General features: G+C 39.5%; 1 protein-coding gene across 1 annotated transcript in view; it reads left to right on the top strand.

The window, feature by feature from the left end:
• Positions 1–2,866: 2,866 nt before the first annotated feature.
• UBE2G1 (ubiquitin conjugating enzyme E2 G1) overlaps positions 2,867–25,064 on the top strand; it is an 88,260-nt gene continuing 66,062 nt past the window's right edge. Inside the window, exon 1 of the mRNA XM_016200954.2 lies at positions 2,867–3,142. Coding sequence (XP_016056440.1) covers positions 3,097–3,142 — 46 coding nt within the window. The 5' untranslated portion in view covers positions 2,867–3,096. The remainder of the gene's footprint in view (positions 3,143–25,064) is intronic.

The raw sequence follows: 25,064 nt of genomic DNA on the forward strand, positions 1-25,064 counted from the left end.
CATATTTTTAAAAAAAAATTTATTTGATTTTAAACATAAAATTCTATACCCAGCTAAAGTGGCATTAAATTATAGATGTTTAAAATTTTGTTATTTTTGGATATATAAGAACTTGGAAAATCTGTCTCATATATATATATTCTCATCAGTTATCTGATAATATGCTCCACTAAAAGAAGGGAATAAACATAAAAGAATTATACTTGAGATCCAGGATGCAGTAGGCTCAGCCCAGTAGAGCAGCCAGGGGAAATCTTAGGAAGACTTCTATATAGCAGGCATGGCCCAAAGCAACCAGCTCAGATCAGAGGCATAAAAGAGAGGCTTCTAGCAGGGAGATTTCCAAGAAAAAGAACTTGATAGAATATAATAGCAACTGGATGGGATAGGGAAGGGAAGGATATTAATTATAATTAAAATACTGAAAGAAAAACAAGTATAATTAGAAACTCTAGCCCCTCCCATAAAAATATATGTGTGAGAAATATAATTATAATTTGTTATAGTATTTGGCTCTCCTATTCAACATTTTTTATTTTATTATTTTATTATTTTGTTAATCCTCACCGGAGGATATTTTTTTCCATTGATTTTTTTACAGAGAGTGGAAGGGAGGGGGGGCAGAAAGAGAGAGAGAGAGAGAGAGAGGGGAAGGGATGTGGGAAAGAGAGAGAAACACTAATGTGAGAGAGACACACTGATTGGTTGCCTCCCGCACCCACCCCAGCTGGGGCCAGGGAACAAACCTGAAACCCAGGTATGTGCCCTTGACTGGGAATCGAGCCCAAGACCCTTTGGTCTGCAAGTGACACTCTAACCACTGAGACAAACCAGCAAGGGCTCAACATTTTCAAAGTCACATAGTATAAAAATTATTTATTGATATAACTAAATATGATGATTTAATGTAGGAGAATAAAAGATGAAAGGTAGCACGAGACAGTAAAATTCTTATTAGTTACAGCAAGAATAAATATATAAGGTTTAAAATGGATAAATCAAGAAAAAGCATTATACGTTTGTCATTTAGACTAAGAGAGGTAACCAGCAGAAGAAACCTCTAAGAGTTAAAAGGGATTGGCTCTGGCAAGCAGGATTTAGGAATGGGGAAGGGGTGTGACAAAACTTGTTTGTTTTTTGCTATAAGCCTTAAGATATATTCTGGATACCTGGGATGGACTGACAAAGTCAGAGGGGAGGGGGATGGGGGGAAAATGGATGAAAGAAGGTGAAGAGATTAGCCAAAGAACACATATGCATGGCTGAGGGTGGGGGTGAAGGGGTTGGTTGGAGGTGGGTAAACGGAGGGGGAATGAGGGACATCTGTAATAGTGTCAACAATAAAATAAAAACAATGTTATACCACTACATACCTATTAGGCAAAAATAAGATACATTATGAACTATGTATTTACTACTTTGATAAAAACTTAAAAACTTAAAAAGAAAGATTTTTGTCCAGAAAGGAGTGTTACTGGAAATTGATTTTTTAATGGTAAAAGCTAAGGAAGCTTCAGAGCTCCTGGGAGCGCTGCAATTTGTTCTAGGGGAGAGAACAAGCCAGGTTGCAATCAGCAGCATTTTGGATAACCTGCCTAAAATGATTTCAGAGAAAGGGACGGATTCCCGAAGCCTTCAGTTATTTGTGATGCTTTTCTGAATGACGTTTATTTATTCTAAATAAAGTCATTTTTGAACCTTATTAAAAAAATTTTCCCCCCTTAAAATCAGTCCTTCAAGTTCAGTAAACTTTAGGCCCCATAAAACCCTGTCCCTGAGGGTTGTGGTCTCCAAAGGAGTTCGGGTTCATTCATCATGTTTATTTGTTCCTTTTAATTCTTGTTCTAGAGAGAGAGAGTGAGGACAGTCCCCCCCCACTCCCCCCACCCCCCAGTAATTTTTATTAGAATTGTAATGGAATCTGCTCCTTCTTTGGCTGTTTACCTTACCGGGAACTCACAGAGACTTTGAGCCCTTTGATGGTAGGGACAGAGCTGTAATTCTGTTTCTATAGTACAGGTACAAAGTTAATACAGGTTTTATAAATATTTGTTGAAGAAACAGATAAATTTCAGTGCCAGGAGGTATTACTCTTCTTTCTGCTCCATCTCTGCATGGAGACTGTTTTTTTGCAAAGCAGAAGGCAGAGGGAATGAGCAGGTAGAGCGAAGTTGCTTTTTCCAAACCCCAGATCCCACACCTTGATTTTACAGAGCAGATGCCTTTGAGAGATGCACATTTTTAATATATATATCACATTTTGCTCATGTCAACCCCTTACTCATAGAGATTATTTTTAATGATGTTTAAACATTTTGTGCTATGAGATGCAAAACATTTTGCTTATTTCAAGAATCTTTTCGCGCATTCTTTCTGTGAATTATCAACATGTTAAGTCTATTTGGGGGGGTCTGCGTCAAATGGGGCACACCAGTACTAAATTAGGCTTCAACAGTGATTAACTCGCACATCACGTGTGGCGTGAAACGACTGCTGGACATACCAACCATTTCCTTTGGTCCCTTCGCACCCACAGCACCTGCTTCAACCACAAGCTGTCTTGACCCACCGTGACCTCTTTGTCATGGCGTCCGTGGGGCGTCTACCGCCTGAGGCCTTGGCACTCAGCCGGGCGTCGACCTTCCCAAGATGGCGGCGACCGGGGGGGCGGGGCCCTGTCGGCAGAGGCGGGGCGGGGAGGCAGAGGGGTAGGGCTTGCGGGCTGGCTGATCAAGAAGTAGACAACCCCAGCGCGCCTGCGCGGAGCGGCCCTGCGCGCAGCGAGGCTGTAGCGGGGGAAGGCACCAGTGGGGCGGCGGGCGGGCTGAAGGAGGGACGCGGGCGAGCGAAATCCCAGTGCGCGCCGCGGCCTGGGTACCCTCCCCTTCCGGGCGTGAGGCTGTGCGGAGAACTGAACCAAGCGCACTCGCACCGGCAGCGAGGCGCCGCTACCGCCGCCCAGTCCGGCCTCCCTTGGCTTCGGCGCTCCCGTCGTGGGGGCCCGGTTTCCTCAGCACCCCCGGCTTCAGCAGCCTCCAGAGCCTGTCCTCGGCCCTTCGAAAGCCCCGGCGCCAGCCCGGGCCCTTGGCGGGGAGGATGACGGAGCTGCAGTCGGCACTACTACTGCGAAGACAGCTGGCAGGTGAGCGAGCGGGCCGGCGGCGGGGCACCGGGCCGCGAGATCGCGGTGAGCCGCTGCGGCTTACCTCCTCCTCTCCCCCGGGCCGGCGGTCGGACGGCCGAGGGGGAGCGGCAGCGGCCGGCAAGGCCGGGTGCGGGCTCGCGAGGGTGGGGAGCCCGAGGCGCGGGTCCTGGCCCTGCCCAGCACTTCTTCCCGGGCTGTCGGAGGGCATTGGGGGCGGGGACGCGCCCCAGCCTCATCACTCGGACGGGGCCTGGCGCCCTGTGGAAAGGCCGGGAGGCTGCCCCCTCCCCCACTGCTGGGTGGGACGTTGCGGGGGAGGGGCTGTGGATCCCTGGCCCGGACGGACCCTCCCAGGAGGGGCGGGTCCCGGGCTCAGGTGCTGCCCAGGCCGCCGGACCCTTGGGGGCCGAAAGGAGCGACTGGGCCCGCCCAGCTGCGAGTCCCCGGCTGGGGTGTCTGAGCTGCGGGCGGGCAGTGGGTGGCGAGAGTAGGCAAAGAAACTGGCCCCCTGGCCGGATAGGTGAGGCGCGCAAAACTTCTGCCCGGGCAGCGCCGCGTCCGCGGAGTTGCGGGAGACAACAAAGCGCCGGCCTCCGTGGCCTCATCGCTGGCGCGCGGGGGGTCTGAGAACCTGGCGGCGTGCGGGACGCCGCCTCGCCTGCCTCTGCCTGGCACGGGCTCCGGCTGCGCCGCCGGGCTGGGGGAGGGTAGGAGCTGGCCCGGCGGCGAGCCGCTCGCTGGCCGGCTCGGGGCTTTGTGCTCGGAGCGATTCTGGCTCTGGCGCAGGCCTGCAGAACCACGGGGCTGCGGCCCGCGGGCTCTAGCTTGGGGCGGCGGCCGGGTCTGCCTCCACGGAGGTGCCTGCGTCCCCCCTCCCCCATTGTCCCGGCCTCCGGCCGTTTGCGGCTTCCAGGTTGACTTTTTAGGGGGTTGGCTCCTACTCTGCTAGGACCGTAGGAGCGGAGCATGCGCACTGGAGGCGTACGTGTGCGGAGTGTAAGGGGGGAGGCGGGCTGGTGGCTTCACAATGCCGCCCCACGTGCTGCCAGATTTAAAGAGAAATGAACCAGCAGTTACTCCTGCTGTCCAGCGCCCAGCGTGTGTCCTTTTCCGTTCGGGCGATTTTTCACCTCCCCACTGTACAGCCAGCAGCCCCTAGCCCCCGGCAGAAGCCAAAGACTGACTGAAATGAAGAAATCTGTTTTTGAATTAGATTTGAGAATTTGAGGTGTTAGTTAAATCACCTTTATGGCTTCTTAGGGAAAGGTTGTCAGACGCTGTTACAGATTGTATAATTAGGTTTATTATTAGATCATGAGCAAGCAGGTTTGGACAAGTATTAAAGTTCTAGATGCTCAGGGGGAGTGGCTTGAAGTGAATGGAGAAGTTGTAGTGATACTTATATCCATCACGAAAAATGTATTGGAAAAGTAGCGAAAGAATAATAACCTTACTGCATCTTATATTTTCAAACACCTTTTCTGTGTAATTTTTTTGTTTTGTTTTGTACAAAGGAATTAAGATGTTTGTCTCCCTAAGAATTCTTTAATCAGAGTAAGTTTTTATGTAGTAAACTATTAAAATGAAAATACTAAATTTGTATTAAAATAGCTCACAACTCATATAGTGAGAAAGATACACATTTTAAGAGGTGTAAAAGAGTTACACAGTTACTGAGAAAGTAAAGTATGACTAATAGTGTTAGTGGTAGCAATATTTCAAATTATTTCCTACCCACTTATGAACTAGCTCTAAATTTTGATAGCCACTTGCTTCAGTTTTACACTCTTTTTTGACAAGATTAATCCCACATATTGATAAAACATTTCCCAAAGGTCTTTATTAGTGGTTGACATTTTGGTAAGGCACACTAAAATATGCTTTAAGATCAGAGGAGAGGATGATTTAGTTTGTAATTTTTCAAGCCTCGTTATGAAATTACTTAGATGCTTTTCTTGCCTTCTTGGTCAGAAACAATGGACTGTTCTTAATTTCTTAAATTTTCGAGGGATTTTAATTAACATGCTCAAAATGTACAAAATAGAGGCCAAGGCAGTGCATTAAGTGAAATGTAAAAATATCAAGTTTATTGGAATGACTGGATAACTACATACTAAAATAAAGGTCCTGTTGTATTTTAGTAGTACATTGTTTGAGTTTTGTGGTTCTTCAGATATCATTTAAAAACAGGAAAGAATGGTAATCTGTAATCTCTTGAAATCCTTTAGAGTGCACTTTTGGAAGGCATTATAGTAAGTGCTTTAGAAATCTTGAAATGTATTGAATTTAGTAGACATACAAACCTGTAAGCCATTCTAGCTGCTAGAATTTCAGAGACTTAGGGCAGTGGCCAACAATGGTTACATTTATTGAGTACCTAGTCTGCTAGTCCTTAGATTTTACTTCATTACTTGAGGGGAGAATTTATTGTGTGTGTTTTGTTTTGTAGGTAACTGAAATGAAGAACCTGGTTACTTTAAGAATTGAACAGAATGATTCCTTGGGTTGCAGAGTTTCTCACCTCAGCTCTACTGACTTTTTGGGTGGATTATTGTTGTGTGGTCCTATCCTGTGCATAATAGAATGTTTAGCAGCATTCTTGGCCTCTATCAGATGCCAAGTAGTACACCCCCTCAGTTGTGACAGCCAACAGTATCTCTGTTGCCAGATGTCCCTGAGGGGACAGAATCATCCCAGGTTGAAAAATCACTGGTTTAAGGTGTTTTAGTTGAGACCATCCAGCTATTGTAAAGGAAGTAAGAACACCTAACAGATTCCTGAAATCAGATAGGTTGTGTATTTCTTTGTGGATATTATTAGACTATGACTTTATTCCTTTGTGAATTCAGCAATGGCAGTTTCACTTTCGCACTGCATTATGCTAAACACTAAGAAATCCCATAGTACAAGAGATAAATGTAAACATTTAAAAAAATAAGTTATAAGCACTGGATAAAAATACAAAGAGTACAAGAAGGTGTAGTTTTTCCACCCTGACCTTCAGTTCTTTGCTTGGAAGTGACTGTCATAGATAAAATTCTTGTGTGCCTTTTCAGAGATTATTTGATATATGTTTATATGGGCTAACGTTTACTGAGGACTAACAGGTACCAGGCACTGAGTGCTTTATGTATATTATAAGTTTAATCTTCCCAATAAGCAGTAGAGGCTTAGAGAGGTTAAATAACTTGCCCAAGGTTACACAGGTAGTAAGTGATGCTTCTAGATTGATATTCAGGACCTTCTTATTTGAGAGACTTTGTTGTTTTTAATTGGCAACATTGCCTCCCAGGGAACAATAATTAACACAATCATGAAATAGGGTTTTATAAATTTAAATATTCAAAGTTAATATATCCAGTAACTCCTAAAATGATTGAGAAAACATTCTCATCTTAATAAAATTTATTGCATCAAAATAATATGCGTTAAAATCTAAGTGATATTCTTAAGGTAATCATAAAAAGATATTTTGGCACTTGTTAACTTCAAGACCAACATTCTGCAGAGTCAAGGAAAGTATCTTTGAATTTAATGTCAAAGACTGAAAGTAGCACTAAGCTTTTTGGTGTTGACAGTTAACTCTGAGGCAAAAAAATTAGGACTGATTGGACGTATTTCCTACTCTTAACCATACTAAATTTTACTATATGACAAGTATTTATAAGGAATAAGAGGAAGTTTTTGGGGTTTCTTTAAAAGATCACTTGAGCTTTTTTTTTTTAACATTGATAATTGTTTTTTAGTAGTTCTCACAGGCACCTGACATTCCACAACTAGAAAGAAGAATCTCTTTTTGCAGTACAATGAAATAATTGAGCTTCTTTTACTTAGAAATTTTGATTACATTTCTTAATACTCTAGAAAATTCCCAAATTTTTGTCTCCTTGTCTGCCCATGTAAGTAGGTTGTTGTGATGAGTGAGTTACGTGTATTTTTCAGCCATAATGTACAATAAAATCACTTGGGAGTTTGTTAAAAATACAGATTCCTGACCTTATTCCCCACAGTCTATATGTCTTGATGGGGGCCTAAGAAAACCTAGTTTTTCTAGCAGTTCTTTGGGTGACTGTGAAGCAGGTGCTCTGAGCTACACTGCAGTAATAGGTGCCCTAAGCTATTCCCCCCAATCAGGCCCACATGCTGGTAGCCCAGTTCCTAGTGTTTGTGATGTGCTGTTTCATTAGCAGTCCTGGTGTTCATAGGATATTGAAAGAATACTCTTAAAAGAAGGAGTAAGAATGATTTAATATTTTTTATTGGCCTTTCTGGAATATATTGACACTCTGACGTAATTCCCTTAACAATCTTAAACAAGCAGAAATAGGGTAATTGATTATTGACAGGGACATAATTGATTATTAATAGGGACACTCTAGTGGTAGAAGACTCTGAGTGATGAGCTAAATATTAATAATCTTTTTTTAAGTTAAATTTTTTAAAATATATTTATTGATTTTAGAGAGAGAGGAAAAAAACATTGATTTGCTGTTCCACTTATTTTTGGATTCACTGGTTGATTCTTGTATGTGCCCTGACCGGGGATCGAACTCACAACCTTGGCATATGGGGACGACACTCTAGCCAACTGAACTACCTGGCCAGGGCTAAATATTAATAATGTTAATAATTGTTGACCCACATTTTGAGAAATGGAAGAAAAGTCTAAAAGTAAATTTATATTGCCTGGCTTGCATGGCTCAGTGGTTGAGCATCAACCTATGAACCAGGAGGTTGCTGTTTGATTCTCCATCAGGGCCCAGGCCCAGGTTGCAGGCTCGATCTAGTCAATGACTCTCTCTCATCGTTGATGTTTCTATCTCTCTGTCCTTCTCCCTTCCTCTCTCTGAAATTAAAAACATTTAAAAAATATAAATAAATAAAAGTAAATTTACCTTGCATCAAACTACTAATTAACAGTTTGGGAATTTTTATATCCAGAAATCATTACGGTTACAGAAAGAATGCAGCTGCTACATATTGTACTGAATACACTGTCAGAAAAAATACATAGATGAGACACTGTGGTTAAGGGAGGGGTGTAGGACGATGTACAATCTTTGTAGTGGAGGGAGCATCAAAGAATTATGCATCTGCCCTGGCTGGTGTGGATCAGTGGTTAGAGTGTCGGCCCATGCACCATAGGGTCTCAGGTTTGATTCTGGTCAAGGGAACGTACCTGGGTTGCAGGTTTAATCCCTGGCCTTGGTTGGGATGCATGTGGGAGGCAACTGATCGATGTATCTCTCTCACATCAATGTTTCTCTTTTTCTTCCCCTTCCCCACACCCTTCCACTCTCTAAAAATCAATGGAAAAAATATCCTTGGGTGAGGATTAACAACAACATAAAAAAAATTATGCATCTGATATGTTGTGTTACAGAATCTAAAAGAGTCTTATTTTTGTAATATAAACACATATCAAATTACGTTGTACACCTTAAATGTACACAATGTTGTTATATGCCAATTATATCTCAGTAAAGCTGGAAAAAAGTCTTGATTTCTTAACGAATAAGTGAATTTTCTTAACATTAGGGAGTAAATGATTTTTAAGTTATAATTTTTGTTATTCAGTAAATATTTTTGAAATACAATGAAATGTAGTTTTTTATAAATAATAGTTTAATTTTCTGTAAACTACTTCTGGCTAAAACATACTTTCTACATTAGTCTTTTAAAAAATTTTATTATTGTTTTATTTTTATTGATTTAAGAGAGGAAGGGAGAGGGAGAGAGATAGAAACATCAATAATGAGAGAGTCATTGATCGGCTGCCTCCTGCATGCCCCCTACTGAGGATTGAGCCCGAAACCCGGACATGTGCCCTGACTGGGAATTGAACCAAGATCTCCTGGATCATGGATTGATGCTTAACCTTTGAGTCACGCCTCAAAGGTTACATTAGTCTTTTTAAAAAATAATATGTTTTTATTGGTTTTTAGAGGGAGAGGAAAGCGGGGGAGAGAGAGAGAGAGAACATCCATTCGAGAGAGAAACATTGATCAGTTGCCTCCCATATGCACCCTGACTCCTGACTGGGATTCAGCCTGAAACCTGGGCATGTGCCCTGACTGGGAATCAAACCAGTGACCTTTCGATGCACAGGAAAATGCTCAACCAACTGAGCCACACTGGCCAGGGCCTAGTCTTTTATAATGGATGAGCTCACTTTGTAGACCTGGTCTGGTAGCTCAGTTGGTTAGAGTGCTATATTGCCAAGGTTTCAAGTTCAGTCCCTGGTCAGGGCACATGTAAGAATCAGTTGATGAATGCATAAATAAGCAAAGCAACACATCAGTGTCTGTCTCTCCCTCCCTCCCCCTCTCTTATCCTCTCCCTCTCTGCTCCATTTCCTCTCTCTAAAAATCAAGAAAAAACTCCCCAAATATAATGGATGACCTGTTTCTAAAATGCTGCTGAATATATTAAAATGTTGAAGTAAACTGTATAATTGGTAGGTTTTAGTATATTAGTATAATCTGTATTTTCTGCAAAATGGTACCAAGTGTATAGCTCCTTTTAAAAAAATATATCTTTATTGATTTCAGAGAGAGGAAGGGAGAGAGAGCGATAGAAACACCAATGATGAGAGTCATTGATCGGCTGCCTCCTGCATGCCCCCCGACTGGGGATTGAGCCCACAACCTGGGCATATGCCCTGATTGGGAATCGAACCTCAATCTCCTGGATCCTAGGTTCATGCTCAACCGCTGAGCCACGTCCAGCTGGGCCCAAGTGTATAGTTTTATATATTTGGTGATAGTCTGCAAAAATTGTAAAATTAGATGTCTTGATCATGAATAGAGTAATATTTAGTGTGGAAACTGAAAATACATTCATTATCACTATATTTTTGTTGCTTGTGACTTCTTTGTCTCAGGTGAAGAGTGTGTGTTTGCATTAAGATGAGTTTCAGTCCTTGGGTTATTTGGTCTTGGGTCCTTTGGTGCAAGTTTTTTTTTTTTTTTTGAGGGGGGTACACTAATTTATGGTAAACTGGTGTGGATGTACTCTTGCTTCAGTTAAATAAAATACTAAGTGTTCTTCTGTTTTAATGGGCTCCGTTCAGTTTTGGATATGATGAATCAAGATGTCAGTGCTCTTCAGAGTATTAGACTATATACTGTATTTTTAGTTTTTAAAAAAATTTATATTGATTTTAGAGAGAGAGAAAGACACATTGACATGTTCCACTTATTTATGCATTCTTTGGTTGATTCTTGTATGTGCTCTGACTGGGGATTGAACCTGCACCCTTGGGAATCAGGATTACTCTCTAACCAACTGAGCTACTGGGGGCAGGGCCTTAGATTATATACTTTAAAAAAACCTTTGCATTTATCAGTGTAGAGAAAACAGTAATTAGAATTACTTGGCATGACAAACAGAAATCTAAAGTTTACAGATTTAAAACAAATAGGTGTTTCTGGAAGGAAACTTACCTTGATGACTTCCAATAACGTAGTCTGAGGTCAACTTTCAAGGGATGGCATTAATTTGTAATTAAAAAGAAAATTTATAAGGGACCTAAGCGTACTCACTTCATGAATATGTAAACTTATTACTTGGCTGGTGTGGCTAGTTGGTTGGGCATTGTCCCATGCACTGAAAGGTTGACAGGTCCATTCCAGCTAGGGCACACCCCTGGGTTGCCAGCTTGATCCCTGGTAGGGGGCGTGCAGGAGGCAGCCAATCAGTGCTTTCCTGTCACACTGATTTTTTTTTTCTCCCTCCCTCTCTAAAAATCAATTTAAAAAAAGGGAGGAAAAAAGGGAGGAGGGCGGAAAGGAAATTTAAATCATTGAATGCCTTTCACATACACTTCATGATCCTAGGACTTTTCATATTGTCACATTTAGCTCCCACATCAAATCTTTGAAGTAAATATTGATACCTTTTGAGATAAAGAAATTGAGGTTTATATTATATCTGGTAATTTCCCTAAGGTAACCCTGTTGGAGCTGGCCAGCAGAAATAGGTCTGACTGTTGATGAAACCTGAGTCCTTTCATCAGGAGTGGTTTCTTTAACATTTTTTGGGGGGGTAGGGGGAGTCTTAAACTTCTTGGAGAACCTAGTAAGAATTAAAGACTTTCTCCTGAGTAAAGTGGACACACACAGTTTGGGGTTTAATTTCAGAGGGTTTTCTGATATTTTGAGTGAAGCTCATTTATGTACATATAATGCTCTTACATGATTCATTCAGCAGATTTGATGTCTGTTTTGCATGTTATAGGGATTCCAGATGAGCAAGTTACTGTTTTTGTATTCCAGGAATTTGTAATCTGCAGAAAACCTCATAAGAGCTGCTTTAAAATTTTAGAGAAAGTCAGGGAAAGCTTGCTTCTAACCGGTTCATGGAGGGCTTTGAGGAGTTGGTGGCATTTGTGTTTGACAAAGGAATATGTAAACTTTGATTGCATAGAAGTAGGAAAGTGTTTAAGGCTGAGGAAAAGAACAAGCAAGATAGAAGGCTTATGTTGAAAGTAATTCAATGTGGTTAGAGTATATGATAAACCAAACTAGTGGGAAAGTAATATTTGGAAAGGCTAGTCTTTGTGTAAGACCTTAAAAATGTTAAAGTACAGAATTCTACTTGAGGAGGAGGAGGAAGTGATGTGATCAAAGTGCATTTGACCAGTACTTCTCAAATTATCTGTGGTGAAAGACTAGTTTTTAAAAAATTTCCAATTCAGCCCGGCCGGCGTGGCTCAGCGGCTGAACATTGACCTATAATCCAGGCGATAGTGGTTCGATTCCTGGTCAGGGCACAAGCCGGGTTACTGGCTTGATCCCCAGCAGGGGGCGTGCAGGAAGCAGCCTATCAATGACACTCATGATTGATGTTTCTATCTCTTTCTGAAATCAATAAAGATATTTTTTAAAAATTTCCCATTCATTGTGTAGTAATATCTTGAAAGCCAATAAAAATGAATTATTAGAAAATTAAATAAAAAAGACCTAAATTTGAATTCATACTTTATAATATTAGGTTCCTCATTTAAAATGACTTTCAAATTGCTATGTGAGTTTCAAATGTTTACTTCAGCTTGCTGTGTCATGGACCAGTAACAATTGGGTGGATTGGCACCAATTCATGGAGCACACTTTGAGTAGTGCTGCTTTGGACAGGGCGGAGTATGACATGTAGATGACATTCTCTTCATGAGGGCAGAGATTTTTGTTTTTGCCTATTTACTGACATATCACAGATGCTTCGTAGATGTTCTTGAACCTTTTACATGTCAGTTCCATCCCCCCGCCCCCATTTACTTGTTTAAAGTATCGCTTTGGCCAATGAAAATTGTTAGAACACCTATAGTGTCTCAGTGAGGTCTTTTTCTCTCAAAGCAGTTTATCTACTTTATCTACTATGGCTGTCATTTTTCTAACTCTTCATAATTTATAGATCACCACAAAATTAAAGGATTTCCCCCTACTTTTTTAGCCCTCCCTACCATCTTCAAAGTTTCTCTCTGGCCCTGTACCTTAGCTGCCTTAAGCTTCCTACCCAGGTGGCTGACCACATTTTCCAGAAGAGGAAACTGAGTTTGGCTTATTCACAATAGCAGAACCAAAACAACTAGATCTCATTAATCTGACCCTTTCCTTTAACAGTATTTAAATTAGGTTTACATAGAGATATATAAAAATGTGTTGATCCCATTGTCCCTTTCCTACTTAGGTCATAGGGTGTCTGTGGGGTCAGATGTTCCTTTGATTTTCTTACTTTTTTGAGGATGAGTCAGATGTATTTAAAATAAATGTCAGGTAACCTAAGTCAAGATATTCTGGAGGAAAATGACAAATGTGTTTTAAAATATTTCTAATTATAAACGCATGTTTATTATAGATTTGGAAAAGATAAAACATACATATGCTATAACATCAGTCATCCCTTTGCAGCCTCTGTTCACAGTTGATTGGTTTTCTTTTCATTGCATTATTTTGCCTTTTCAGTAAACAAATTCTGAAAGGAAGAACCTTTAGTTTTAAGGATTTTAGTGAAGATCATACTCTCTGAAGTTTAGTTCATTAAAGTTCTTTTACATATGTGATTCTCTTAAAGCAACCTAATACTAGATCAAGAAGTTACTTCTCCAAATTTACTTAGCAAGAAAATGGCAAAATTAGATTTCAAACTCAGGTCACCTTATTACCAAGACTGCTTTTTATACATTAGCACATGTTCGTTAAACTCTCAGAAATCTGTGATTTTTGTAAGGGGAACTACTGTTGCTCGTGGCCTCACCTGATATTTTGAGCTTGTTTCTTGTCTTCTATGCTGTAGGATTCTAAAACTAAAACATCTATTTCAAGGCTTATGTAGAGAGAAGTGTTACTCTGAGACTTTCCTTAATACTCTTTTACTGTAGGTAAATAGAGAATAATATTTATTTTTTGTATTTAATAGTACTTAGATGGTCAATATTGTCATCATTAGACCTCTAGGACTTTAGGCTGTGCTAACTTCTTTTTTCAAGCTGCTGTGAACATCTATGGTGTGGTAGTTCCCCAGGGAAATACTGTATTTTTGATGTCTTCTCTGGTTGTTTTTACATCTCTCCCTTAGGATTATACCTTTGCTGCTGCTTCTGCCCTTAGTATTTGCTTGGTGGTAATAGAACAAAACTGCCATTATCCAGCTTGGTTTATATTTAATTCTTGCAGGTGCAGCAGTGACTTGGGTGAGGGTACTGTGCTTCCTGTTGTTCTCTTCAGGGTCTAAGGTATATGGTATGGCTGTTGGGGAAGCAGTATCACTGTGATAGGCTTTTTAAAACAAACTTTCAATTTTAGAAGTTTTCGATTTCAGAAAAATTACAAAGATAATATAGAGAGTTCCTTTATACCTTGCATCCAGCTTTTCCTATTAATATCTTACAATAGTATGGTATATTTATCACAATTAATGAACCAGTATTGATACATTATTAACTAAAACCCATCCTTATTCAGATTTCCATAGTTTTTTACCTTATGTCTGTTTTTCTGTTCCAGGAGCAGGAGCCTATACAGGATCCCACATTGCATTTAAGTTGTCATGTCTTTTTAGTCTCTTCTGTAAGAGCTTCAGTTTCCTTAATTTTTATGTCTTTTATAGTTTTGAGGAATACTGGTCAGGTATTTTGTAGACTATCCCTCAAATTGGATTTGTCAAATGTTTTTCTCATGATTAGAGTAGATTTATGGGTTTTCAGAAAGGATACCATGAAGGTAAAGTACCCTTCTTATATATTGGTGGTATATAATAACCACAGGACAACACTGATGTATCTTGATCACTTGGTTAAGGCAGTGTTGGTCAGGTTTTTCTACCAATAGTAAAGTTACTATTTTTTTCTTTTACTAAGTAGCCCACACTTATGTGGGAAGGGGAGATTAGGCCCTACCTCCTGGAGGGGAGAATATCTATTTATATTATTTGGAATTCTTCTGTAAGGAAGATGTGTCACTTTTCCCCCATTTATTTGTTAATTCAATCATCTATTCAGTGTGGAGTTGTATATTTTATTTTATACTTTGGGTTAAAATTTTTATTAGGGTTCTTCAGAGAAACAGAACCAATAGGATGGATGGAGATACATATTTATGTCCCTCATGTTACTGATTTGGACTGGTAGGTTCAAAATCTTCAGGGTAGCCCTGCAGCCTGGAGACATAGGGCAGAGTTGATGTTGCAGTTCCACTCTGAAGGCAGTCAGCTGGCAGCACTTCCTCTTCAGGGGAGGCCAGTCCTTTTTAAAAATTAAGACCTTCAACTGATTGTATGAGGTCCACCCAAATTATAGAGGGTAGTCTGCACTCAGAGTCTATTGATTTAAATTGTAAACTCATCTAAAAAACACCTTTACAAAAATATCTGGGATAATGTTTTTAATTTTATTTATATTTAATACATATATGTGTATACACACACACACATTCCTCACCGAGGACATACTTTTTATAAAGGAGAGGGAGAGAGAAAGAGGAACATTAATATGAGAGTGAAACATCAGTCGGCTGCCTCCCGCACTTGCCCTGACCAGGGATCGAACCTCAACCTGGATATGTGCCCTGACCAGGAATCAAACCTGCCACCTTTCAGTGTATGGGATGACACTCCAACCAACTGAGCCATACTGGCCAGGGCCTGGGATAGTGTTTGACCGAATATCTGGGTACTGTGGCCTAGCCAAGTTGATGCATAACATATTTATTTTGTTTCTTATGCCATTTATATTGTTTCTAAATTGTTCCTGCTTTGGTCATTGAGAGTTCTTTCAGATTGGTTCCTATGTTCCTTTGATACTTTCTTATTTTTTGGTGACTACAAGATATATGAAACCTATCTTGAGTTTTCTCTATTCGAGCCCTAGAATGAGCTATTTCTCCAAGAATGGTATCTAGAAACCAAGATCTGGGCATTGGGAGTGCTCATTGCTACGGGAGTGTCACTACTTTATAGGACAGAGGTTGGCAGTGTGTATTTATACTAACCCAGGTATATACATATCTATGAAGTTTCTGTATATGCATCTGTATATACATTAAGCTACACCTAGGTTCATACTGGTGTTTCTGACTCTAATATTAAAGTACCAGAGTGTTTTTTCTAGCCTTCCCTTGTTTTTCTGAAAGTTCCCTCTCTGACAGTGAGAAACTCATTTATTTAAAAGCAGTTTTAGAGTTGCTAACCCATACCCTCTGTAAAGCAAGTTTACAGCTAGAGAACTGTGTTCAGTGTGCGGTTCTTTTTGTCCTTTCTTCTCAGCCAAAACATTAGTTTCCAACATTACTTAGGTCAGCCCCCAAAACTCTTTCAGTGAAGTTATGTGATACATTTGTAATACAGTTAATTTGCCATTAGTCTTCATTCCACCCTCATTGATTATTAAAATTTATTTTGCATACATCAGTGTTTATTTTTTGAGATATACATGGGTTTTAACAAAGGCATAAAGTCATGTACCCACCACTTCAGGGCCATACGGAATAGTTACCACACTCTAAAATTGCCTCTATGTGTCCCCTTTGTAGTCTGCCACCTCCCCGTCCACCAGTCTCTGGCATCCACTGATCAATTTTCTGTCCCTATAGTTTTGCCTTTTCTTTATGTCATATGTAGCTTTTAGGGTCTGGTTTCTTTCTCTTAGCAAAATGGATTTAAAATTGAACCATTTTGCTGCATGAATCAGTAGCCTGTTCCTTTTTATCACTGAATAGTATTCTGTTGTATACTTTCTACTGTGTATATTTCATTGTACCACCGTTTGCTTATCCATTTCCATGTGGAAGGATAACATAGTTAGCTTGCTTGTTACCAGTTTTTTAGTGATTATGAAAAAAGCTCCCATAAACATTTGGGTACAGGTTTTTGTGTGAACATAAGTTTTCAGTTCACATGGATAAGTACCTATGAGTACAATTGCTGGTTGTATGGTAAGACTGTTTAACTTTATATGAAACTGCCATCTTCCAAAGTGGCTGTATCAAACTTTTTATTGTATGGTACCATCTTAATGCATTTTTCTTCATCTTAGTTTACAGTTAATATAGTGTAGACATCTTCATGTATTGGTGTGTAGAGACTTATTTTGTTCTTTTCAAACACACAGTATTCCACTTGTATGGCTGAAACCACTTCACATTTTTTAAAAACATGTTTTTATTGATTTTAGAGAGAGAGGAAGGGAAAGGGAGAGAAAGAGAGAAATAATCAATGTGAAAGAGAAACATCGATCCAGGACCAAACCTGCCACCTGGGCATGTGCCCCGACCGGGAATCAAATCTGTGACCTCTTGGTGCATGGGATGACGCTCAGCCAACTGAGCCACACTGGCCAGGGCCACCGTTCACTTTTTTATTAAAACAGTTCTTAAAGATATTGTGTATTCATGGCAAAAAAGAAAAGTTCTACAAAAAGAACATAATGAAAAGTAAGTCTCATCCTTTTCCATTCTCCCTCCAGAAGGGAATTTGTAGTTCATGTTTATGCTTTCCAATATAATTTATATGATGCCTCTTAGTTCATGACTTTATTTAACTTCTAACTATAAGAACTAAGAGCCCTGGCCAGGTAGCTCTGTTGGTTGGAGCATTGTCCCAATATGCCAAGGTTGCAGCTTCTTTCTTTGGTCAGGGCACAATCAACCAATGAGTGCATAAATAAGTGGAATAACAAGTCAATGTTTCTCTAGCTCTCCCTTCCCCTCTCTCTAAAATCAATAAACTAACAAAAAGATGAAGAACTTAACACCACTTCCCTTTTGTAACTTTTATTATATATTTGTAACTCTTCTAATGGTTTTATTTATTACTATTAATAAAATGATTTAGCAATCTTAGTAGGAGTCCCGGCTATGAAAGGTAAAGAAATTAGTGCACTTATCCTTTGGTGATTCCCTCCCTTCTACAAATTTTGTTTTAACATTTATCTTCTTTTATAATTGAAATAGGTCTTCTGTATTTGTCTAATCTCAAAAAAGGAAAACCAGCAAACATTATTTATATGATTATGTTAATATACTCATTATAATACCAAATAGTGATTTTGGAACTAAAAAGGAGCTATAATTCTCATCATTGAAATTTTGCCTGTTGAAGAATCTTGAAACATCAGAATCATCTACCTTCACTTAGTTATTCTGGCTTATACTCAACTATCACTTCCCTCCTACTCCATGTTGTCTTCTAGTATTTCTTAATTTTTATAGAGTATGTGGGTGGTAAATATTGAGCCTTTGCACATTGGAAAATGCCTTAATTTTGTCCTCTGATTTGATGATTTGGTTTTCTGGGAATTGATTCTGAGTTGAAAGTATTTTCCCATGGAACTTTGATGTCATTGTGCCATTGTTATATTATTTCGTTGTCCAGAATTCCTCAGTGAGGAGACAGTGATGAAGAATGACTCATGTCAGTATAATTTTGTTTTTATGTAGGTACTGTTTTAAAGTTCTAAAGGATTTTCTGTATACTTGGGAGTTCTAAATTTTCACCCATGTGTGTCTTAAGTATAACTTTTTTTCATTCATTGTTTTAGATTCTTAATGGGCTCTTTCAGGCTGAAGGCTTAGGTCTGTTTTGAGCTCAGAAATTTCCATTTTTAAATTTTTTTGTCATCCTCTACCGTTTTCTACATTGTCTTTGGAACTTTTACTAGTTAGGTGTTTGATCTCTTTAATCTCATTTCTTTGCCTTTTAATTTTCATATTGTCTATTTTCTGTCTTTTGTTACTATATTGTAGAGATTTCTTTCCCCTTTTTTCCATATTACTGACTTGGTCTTCAACCATGCCCATTTTATTATTTACCTGGCCATTCAATTTTTCAGTTTTGCAATTGCATTTCTAATTTCCAAGAACTTAGTCTCTCCCCCCCCCATTTTTAATAACAGATTTAGAGGTTTAATTTGCATACCATAAAATCTACTCCTTTTAAGGATACTATTCAGTATATTTAGAGTTGTTCAGCCATCAGCACAATGTAATTTTAGAACACTTCAGAAAGAAATCTTGTGCCCATTAGTCGTTATTCCTCTTTCTCAGCCTCACATCCAGCAACTACTAACCTACTTTTTGTTCCTGTGAACTTCCTTTCTGTGGACATTTAATATAAATAAGATAATACAGTATGTGTTCTTTTGTGTATGGCTTCTTTCACTTAGCATAATGTTTTTAAGGTTGATCTCTGTTATAGCATATTAAATTTGTTCCAGCATCATTTGTTGAAAACACTATCATTTTCCTATTGAATTATGTGGAACTTTTTTGAAAATCTGCTGACCAACCTATTGTGTATGTCTCTTGGGGCCTGTGTGTTTTATTTTATCTGTATGTCCACCCCTGTGCCAATATCATAGCTCCTTGATTATTACTGTATAGTAAGTCTTGAAATCATGTAGTATAAACCTAACTCATGAGAAGAAATTTAATGAGGAACTTGGTGCTTACAAAAATATTGGAAGGGCTAAAAGAATGAGTTAAGATGAAAAACCTCCAGTATGGCAACCAGAGAGATATGGAACTGATGCATCAGCAGCCCTGAAGCTAAGAGTTTAAGGACAGAATTCAGCAACTGTGATCCAGATTCACAAAGATGAATCAAGAAGAAATCACTACACCACGTTCCATGCAGATCATATCCAGTGTAATAAGAAAAAAGTCACACAGATTGAAGAAGTAAAATTACGTTCATTTGCAGATCATAATTGTGTATGTAGAAAATCCTAAGGAAAATGTAATAAAACTACTAGACCTAGTCAATTTAGCAAGGCTGAATGATAAATACAAGGTCAAAACAAAAAATCAGTTGTATTTCTGTATATGGCCAATAAATAATTGGAAAATAACATCGTAAAGAATGTAATTTACAACAGCATTAAAAAAACATGAAGTACATAGGAATACATTTAACAAAGCAGGTACAAGACCTATACATGGAAAACTGTAAACTTTTAAAGAGAGAAACATTGATGTGAAACACCTAATGTATTTTCTTTTTTCTGCCCTGGACTTTGATACACACTCCATTAACCATATGGATTATTCTTAGGGTCCTTGGAGACTATTTCTTTATGGGTCAAGTAATATTAACATTGGAGTAAAAAAATAAGTGTGTTCTGGCCACTTTTTAATGGTTTCTTCACAATCTGATACTACTTTTGAGCTAGATGGAACCATTTTCTCTATAGAGAATGGGAAGGCAGCATTATCATGATGATGATTTGGTTGTATTATCTATGAGAGATTTAAAAAGGAACAGTGGCCTTGCCATTTAATTTTAAGTTGCTTCTTTCAGATCTTGGGTGCACATTTTTACAAATAACTTAATTTGGAGAGTATTGCAGAAACTAACTGCTCAAATCCAGGCATTCTGTGAATGCTTTATTCTTTATTTTAGAATATTCAAGGTGGCATTTGGTTTTAAAACGCATGGCAGTGTTTTCAGCTAAATTTACGTATCAGAAAGGAGATTAAAAAATGTCTAAAGCTAATTTGCTTTTCATCAGAGGTAATCTCATTCTTTAGGTAAATACTTGAATGCTGACTTTAAATACTATTGGGTTTGGGAGACACTGGAGAAATTGATTCTCACAGAAAGCACAGTAGTAAGGAAGACAGTCAAATTTTTAATTACCGTAAAACCTGAGGATGATATAGCAGGAGGAGTTAGGGAAAGTGTCACTGAGCCAGTGATATCTAAGCTAAGAAAAGGATAGTTAATAGGAAGTAGCCAGATGTTTGAAAAGACTAGGCCATTTGAAGAAACTAAAACAGGTCCGGAATGGTTGGTTGGGTATGGTGGCTGCATGAGTCAGTGAAGAGTATTAAACCATTTTAAGTATCCACTGGGATAGTCTTTTTTTTTTTTTTTTTTTTAAACATATCTTTATTGATTTCAGAGAGAGGAAGGGAGAGAGAGAGAGATAGAAACATCAATGATGAGAGAGTCGTTATTGATTGGCTGCCTCCTGTGTGTCCCGTGCCCCCCCCCCCCCCCCAGGGATTGAGCCCACAACCTGGGCATGTACCCTGACTGGGAATCCAATCTTGATCTCCTGGATCCTAGGTCGATGCTCAACCACTGAGCCATGCCTGGCTGGGCTTAAACTATATTTTTTGAGGATAGGCTAAAGTCTCTGCAGTCAGTCCTTTCCTCTGGGGGTCTTGTACGGATGTTATAGTCTAGAATCCCTTGAAATTATATTCAAAATTGCCTGTGCATTTGTAGAGGGAGGGGAGGATCTGTTCCTACATTTAGATTATCTCATAGGGTCTTTTTCTTAATTTTTATTTATTGATTTTAGAGAAAGAAGAAGGGAAAGAGAAACATTGATTTGTTGTTCCATTTATTTATGCACTCATTTGTTGCTTGTTGTATGTGCCCTGACCAGGGATCAAAACTGCAACCTTCGTGTATCAGGACTCTGCTCTAACCAACTGCGCACCTGGCCAGGGCATAGATTCTCATAGGGTTTTGAAACCAGGTGCCTGCTGATCTCTTTACTCCCCTTGCCCTGCAACAAATTATCATTGTCTTGGGTACCCTAAAATGCAACTTCAGACTGTAGAGTCCTGTGTACCAACCCTACATGAAGGTGTCTTTACTGACTTGTGCTTTGGGCGATATCATTGCTATCTCTACCTGTGGAGGTATGCTGTCAGCAACCCTCTAAATTCATTTTGGGTATTGTGAAGATGTTACATTACAGTGTCATTTTTAAGGGGACCTTCAGGAGTAAATTCAATTCTTGTTAGCATGCTAATACAGTGGAACCTCAGTTCTTAATTCAATCTGGAAGGCTGAGAAGCGATTTGTTTAAAAGTGGAATAATTTTTTCTCAGAAATAATGTAAATTGAATTAATCTGTTTCAGAGCCCCAAATGATACCCTGTTTTAACCTTTTTTATATACAGTGCATGTCTAATGTACTATTTATAAGTACTTTAAAAACAAAAAGGACATGAATGTAAATGAAAGAGCTATTGATGACTGAATAGGGAGAGGAGTGACCGAGGGATATTGTTCGGGAGGGGAGATCCATAAAAATGTCACATAGCTGTTCTTTGGGGTTCTTTCTCTCTTTTATCTCTCTGTTCCACTAGAACTTGCTTCAGGCTCACTGGGCCTCTGTCTTACTAAAAATCTATCCAATGATAATTGTTTTTGCCTGCGTTTTAACACTTGTCTGAAGTGAAATACTGCATTGTCATTGAACAAGTTTATTGCAGGATTTGCTAGTTCTTTGTCAGGGTGATATTTCTCAATAAAACTTTGCATTTCTCCCCATTCCCAACTATTTCTTTGATTAGTGAAGAGAGCTCCTCAGCTGCCGTCCGTTGCTGCTCACTCTGAAGGTCTTGGAGTCCCTCAGTGGTCAGCTTGGTGGTGTGGTCCCCCACCAACTCCTCCACAGCATCATCACCCACTTCCAAATCCATGGACAGTGTCTTCCACAGCAGACACAGTCTCATCCCAAAGCCCTCAAAGTCTCTTTCAACAACAGATTCAGGCCACAGTTTCTTCCAGGCTGATTGCATGGTCCTGGAAGATATTTCCTCCCCATGCTTTGTCTATGAGTCTCAAGCAACTGAGGATATTAAGATGTTTCTTCCGTAACTCCCTGATGGTTAAATTAGTTTCAGAGGTCACCTCAAAACATCTCTGAAGCAGTGCCTTTGTGTAGAGGTTTTTTTTTGTTTTTTTTTTTAAGGAGAAAATCAGTGTTGTTTTTTTTTTTTTTTTTTTTAAAAATATATCTTTATTGACTTCAGAGAGAAGAAGGGAGAGAGAGAGAAACATCAATAATGAGTCACTGATCAGCTGCCTCCTGCACGCCCCCTGCTGGGGATTGAGCCCGCAACCCGGGCATGTGCCCTGACAGGAATCGAACTGTGATCTGGATCATAGGTCAATGCTCAAACTGCTGAGCCACGTCGGCCAGGCTGTGTAGAGTTTCTTAAAATTAGAAATGACCTACTGGTCCATGGGTTGGATGAGAGGGGTTGTGTTAGGTGGCAAGAACCTAACAGTATGAAGCTGTACTCCTCCACCAACTTGGCCTCAAAAGCCTGAAGGGTGAGCAGGAGCATTGTCCATTATAAGAAGTGCCCTGAGTGGTAATTGTTTTTCCTGGAGGTATTTCTTCACACTTGGGGCAGACACTTAATAAATACACTCAATAAAAAATTGCCTGGTTACCCAAGCTTTGCTATTAGTCCTCCACATCCCATTCAACTTGTTTTTTATGGCATTATTTTTCTTGAAAACTCGTGGGTTTTCAGAATGGTAGACTAGTTGAGGCTTCAATTTAAAGTCCCCACTGGCATTCCCACACAACAATAACTTCAGCCTGTCCTTCATTGGCTTATGTCCTGCCAATGACTTCTCCTGTGTGATGTAGGTCCTCTTTGGCATTTTCTTGCAGAAGAGGCCTGTCTCATCACAATTGAACACCTATTGGGGGAAAATCCCCTGGCTTCTATGTATTTTTGAAATTCTGTCACGAAATTATCAGCAGGTACTTTATTAGAACTGGCAGCCTCCCCATGCCTCACTGCATTCTGAATGCCACTTTTCTTAAATTTATTGAACCCCAGCCCCCCTACTAACCTTAAGCGAATCACTTTTAGCACTGGTTCCTGGGGTGTCTTTCAGGAGGTCAGCATGTAGCATCTACATTTTTTCACATATCATTGCTTCTGAAATGCTATCACCGGCTGCTGTTTCTTTTTGTCCAAATTAACAATTTTTCTACCTCTTCTATTGTCTGTGATCATTGTTTTTGTGAGCACTTTCACGACCTTAGCAACATCAGCACTCTTGATGGCCTCTTTATGTTGTAAAATAGTGCTAATGGTCAATTTTGTCATGCCATACTCGGTAGCCAGATCAGACATGCTAACACTTCTACCTTTTTCAAGCTCTGTTGTTTTCAAAACTCCTTTTCACTTTGCTGCTGTCACTAACCTTCTTAGGACCCATGGTGACTTACTGTACTTATTTAATAATAATAAGCAGCAATAAAAGCAAAAAACAAAAAAATTCACAGCACAATTTCCTGAGATGAGGATAATGCAAGATTTAGCAGTAAACTGACTCATACTCCTGCGTTCTCTCCTTTGTTGTTTGTTCGACAACTGAGATATTTTCTGTGAACAACTTGGTTGAGAACTGAATTGTTCGAGATGGGAAAATTTTGAGAACTGAAGTTTGACTGTAATTCTCTTTAATCAGAAAAGTAATTTTTTCAACTTTAGTGGCACTTAGTTGTATGACTGTCTGATCATACTTCTATGTCAGCTGCTAGAAATCTTGATTACGTTGAACTAGTCATTCATCAAAAATTAAGCATTAGAGATGAAATTCTAGGCTGTTAATCTTGTGAATGTAGAGGTCTCCCTGTGAGCATTTTTAAGGCATTTTTATATTATCAATATTTGTATCTCTGTAAAGCTCTTTATACTTGGGGGCAACATAGAATATTTATTTATTTATTTTTAAATTTATTGTTGAAAGTATTATAGATGTCCCCCTTTTCCCCCTCATTGACCCCCCCTTCACCCCATTCCTGTTCCCCCTAAGATAGGATATTTAAAAGACATCCCTAAACCCGTTGTGTTTAGGAATTTCCCCCTTGGAAAAAAATTTCTCTCCTGTTACGTGTTTCTTTCTTATGTAACACATACTTTTTATTTGGGGGGCATTCCTTTTTCCCATCTCTGCTTAGTAAAATAAACTCATCCTTTAAGGTAAAGGATGAGGCCCGGCTGGGTGTGGCTCAGCTGTTGAGCATCAGCCTATGATCCAGGAGATCTAGGTTCGATTCCCAGTCAGGGTACATGCCGGGGTTGCGGGCTTGATCCCCATGTGGGGCATGCAGGAGGCAGCTGATTGATGACTCTCTCATCACTGATGTTTCTATCTCCCTCTCTCCCTCTCTCTGACATCAATGAAGATTTATTATTAAAAAAAAAGGTAAAGGACAAGTTCAAATGTTTTTGCTGCCTAGATAACTTCTCCGACATCCTATCCCTTGCAAAATAGTTGTTCAAGTGTTGGCATTGAGAATAGGTCTAAAGTAGGGCCTGGCATATTTTTAGTGAACTTCAACCTGCTCTATTCAGTATTTTCTTTTTCCTTAGAAGCTCGTGTCATTTTGTACTTAGCTATGAGTTTTATGTGTTTTCCCTTGCCCCTTTGATATTAACTCATCAATCTACTATTAATATCCTATTTCCTAATCCCCATTCCCTTCCTTCTCTCCTTCCTCAGCTGAGTTTAATACTTTGTAGTGATTGTATTAAGACACTTGGCAGAATGGCTCATGGTAGCCTTGTGAAAGACTGGATGTTGTAAAAGTTGACAGTTATAACCAGAGTGGTGGTTTGATTAGTCGATTAGTTCATGTTAACCAGGATGGATATTC

The sequence above is a fragment of the Miniopterus natalensis genome, chromosome 17 (assembly GCF_054644295.1).
Source record: "Miniopterus natalensis isolate mMinNat1 chromosome 17, mMinNat1.hap1, whole genome shotgun sequence".
NCBI classification, from domain to species: Eukaryota; Metazoa; Chordata; class Mammalia; order Chiroptera; family Miniopteridae; genus Miniopterus; species Miniopterus natalensis.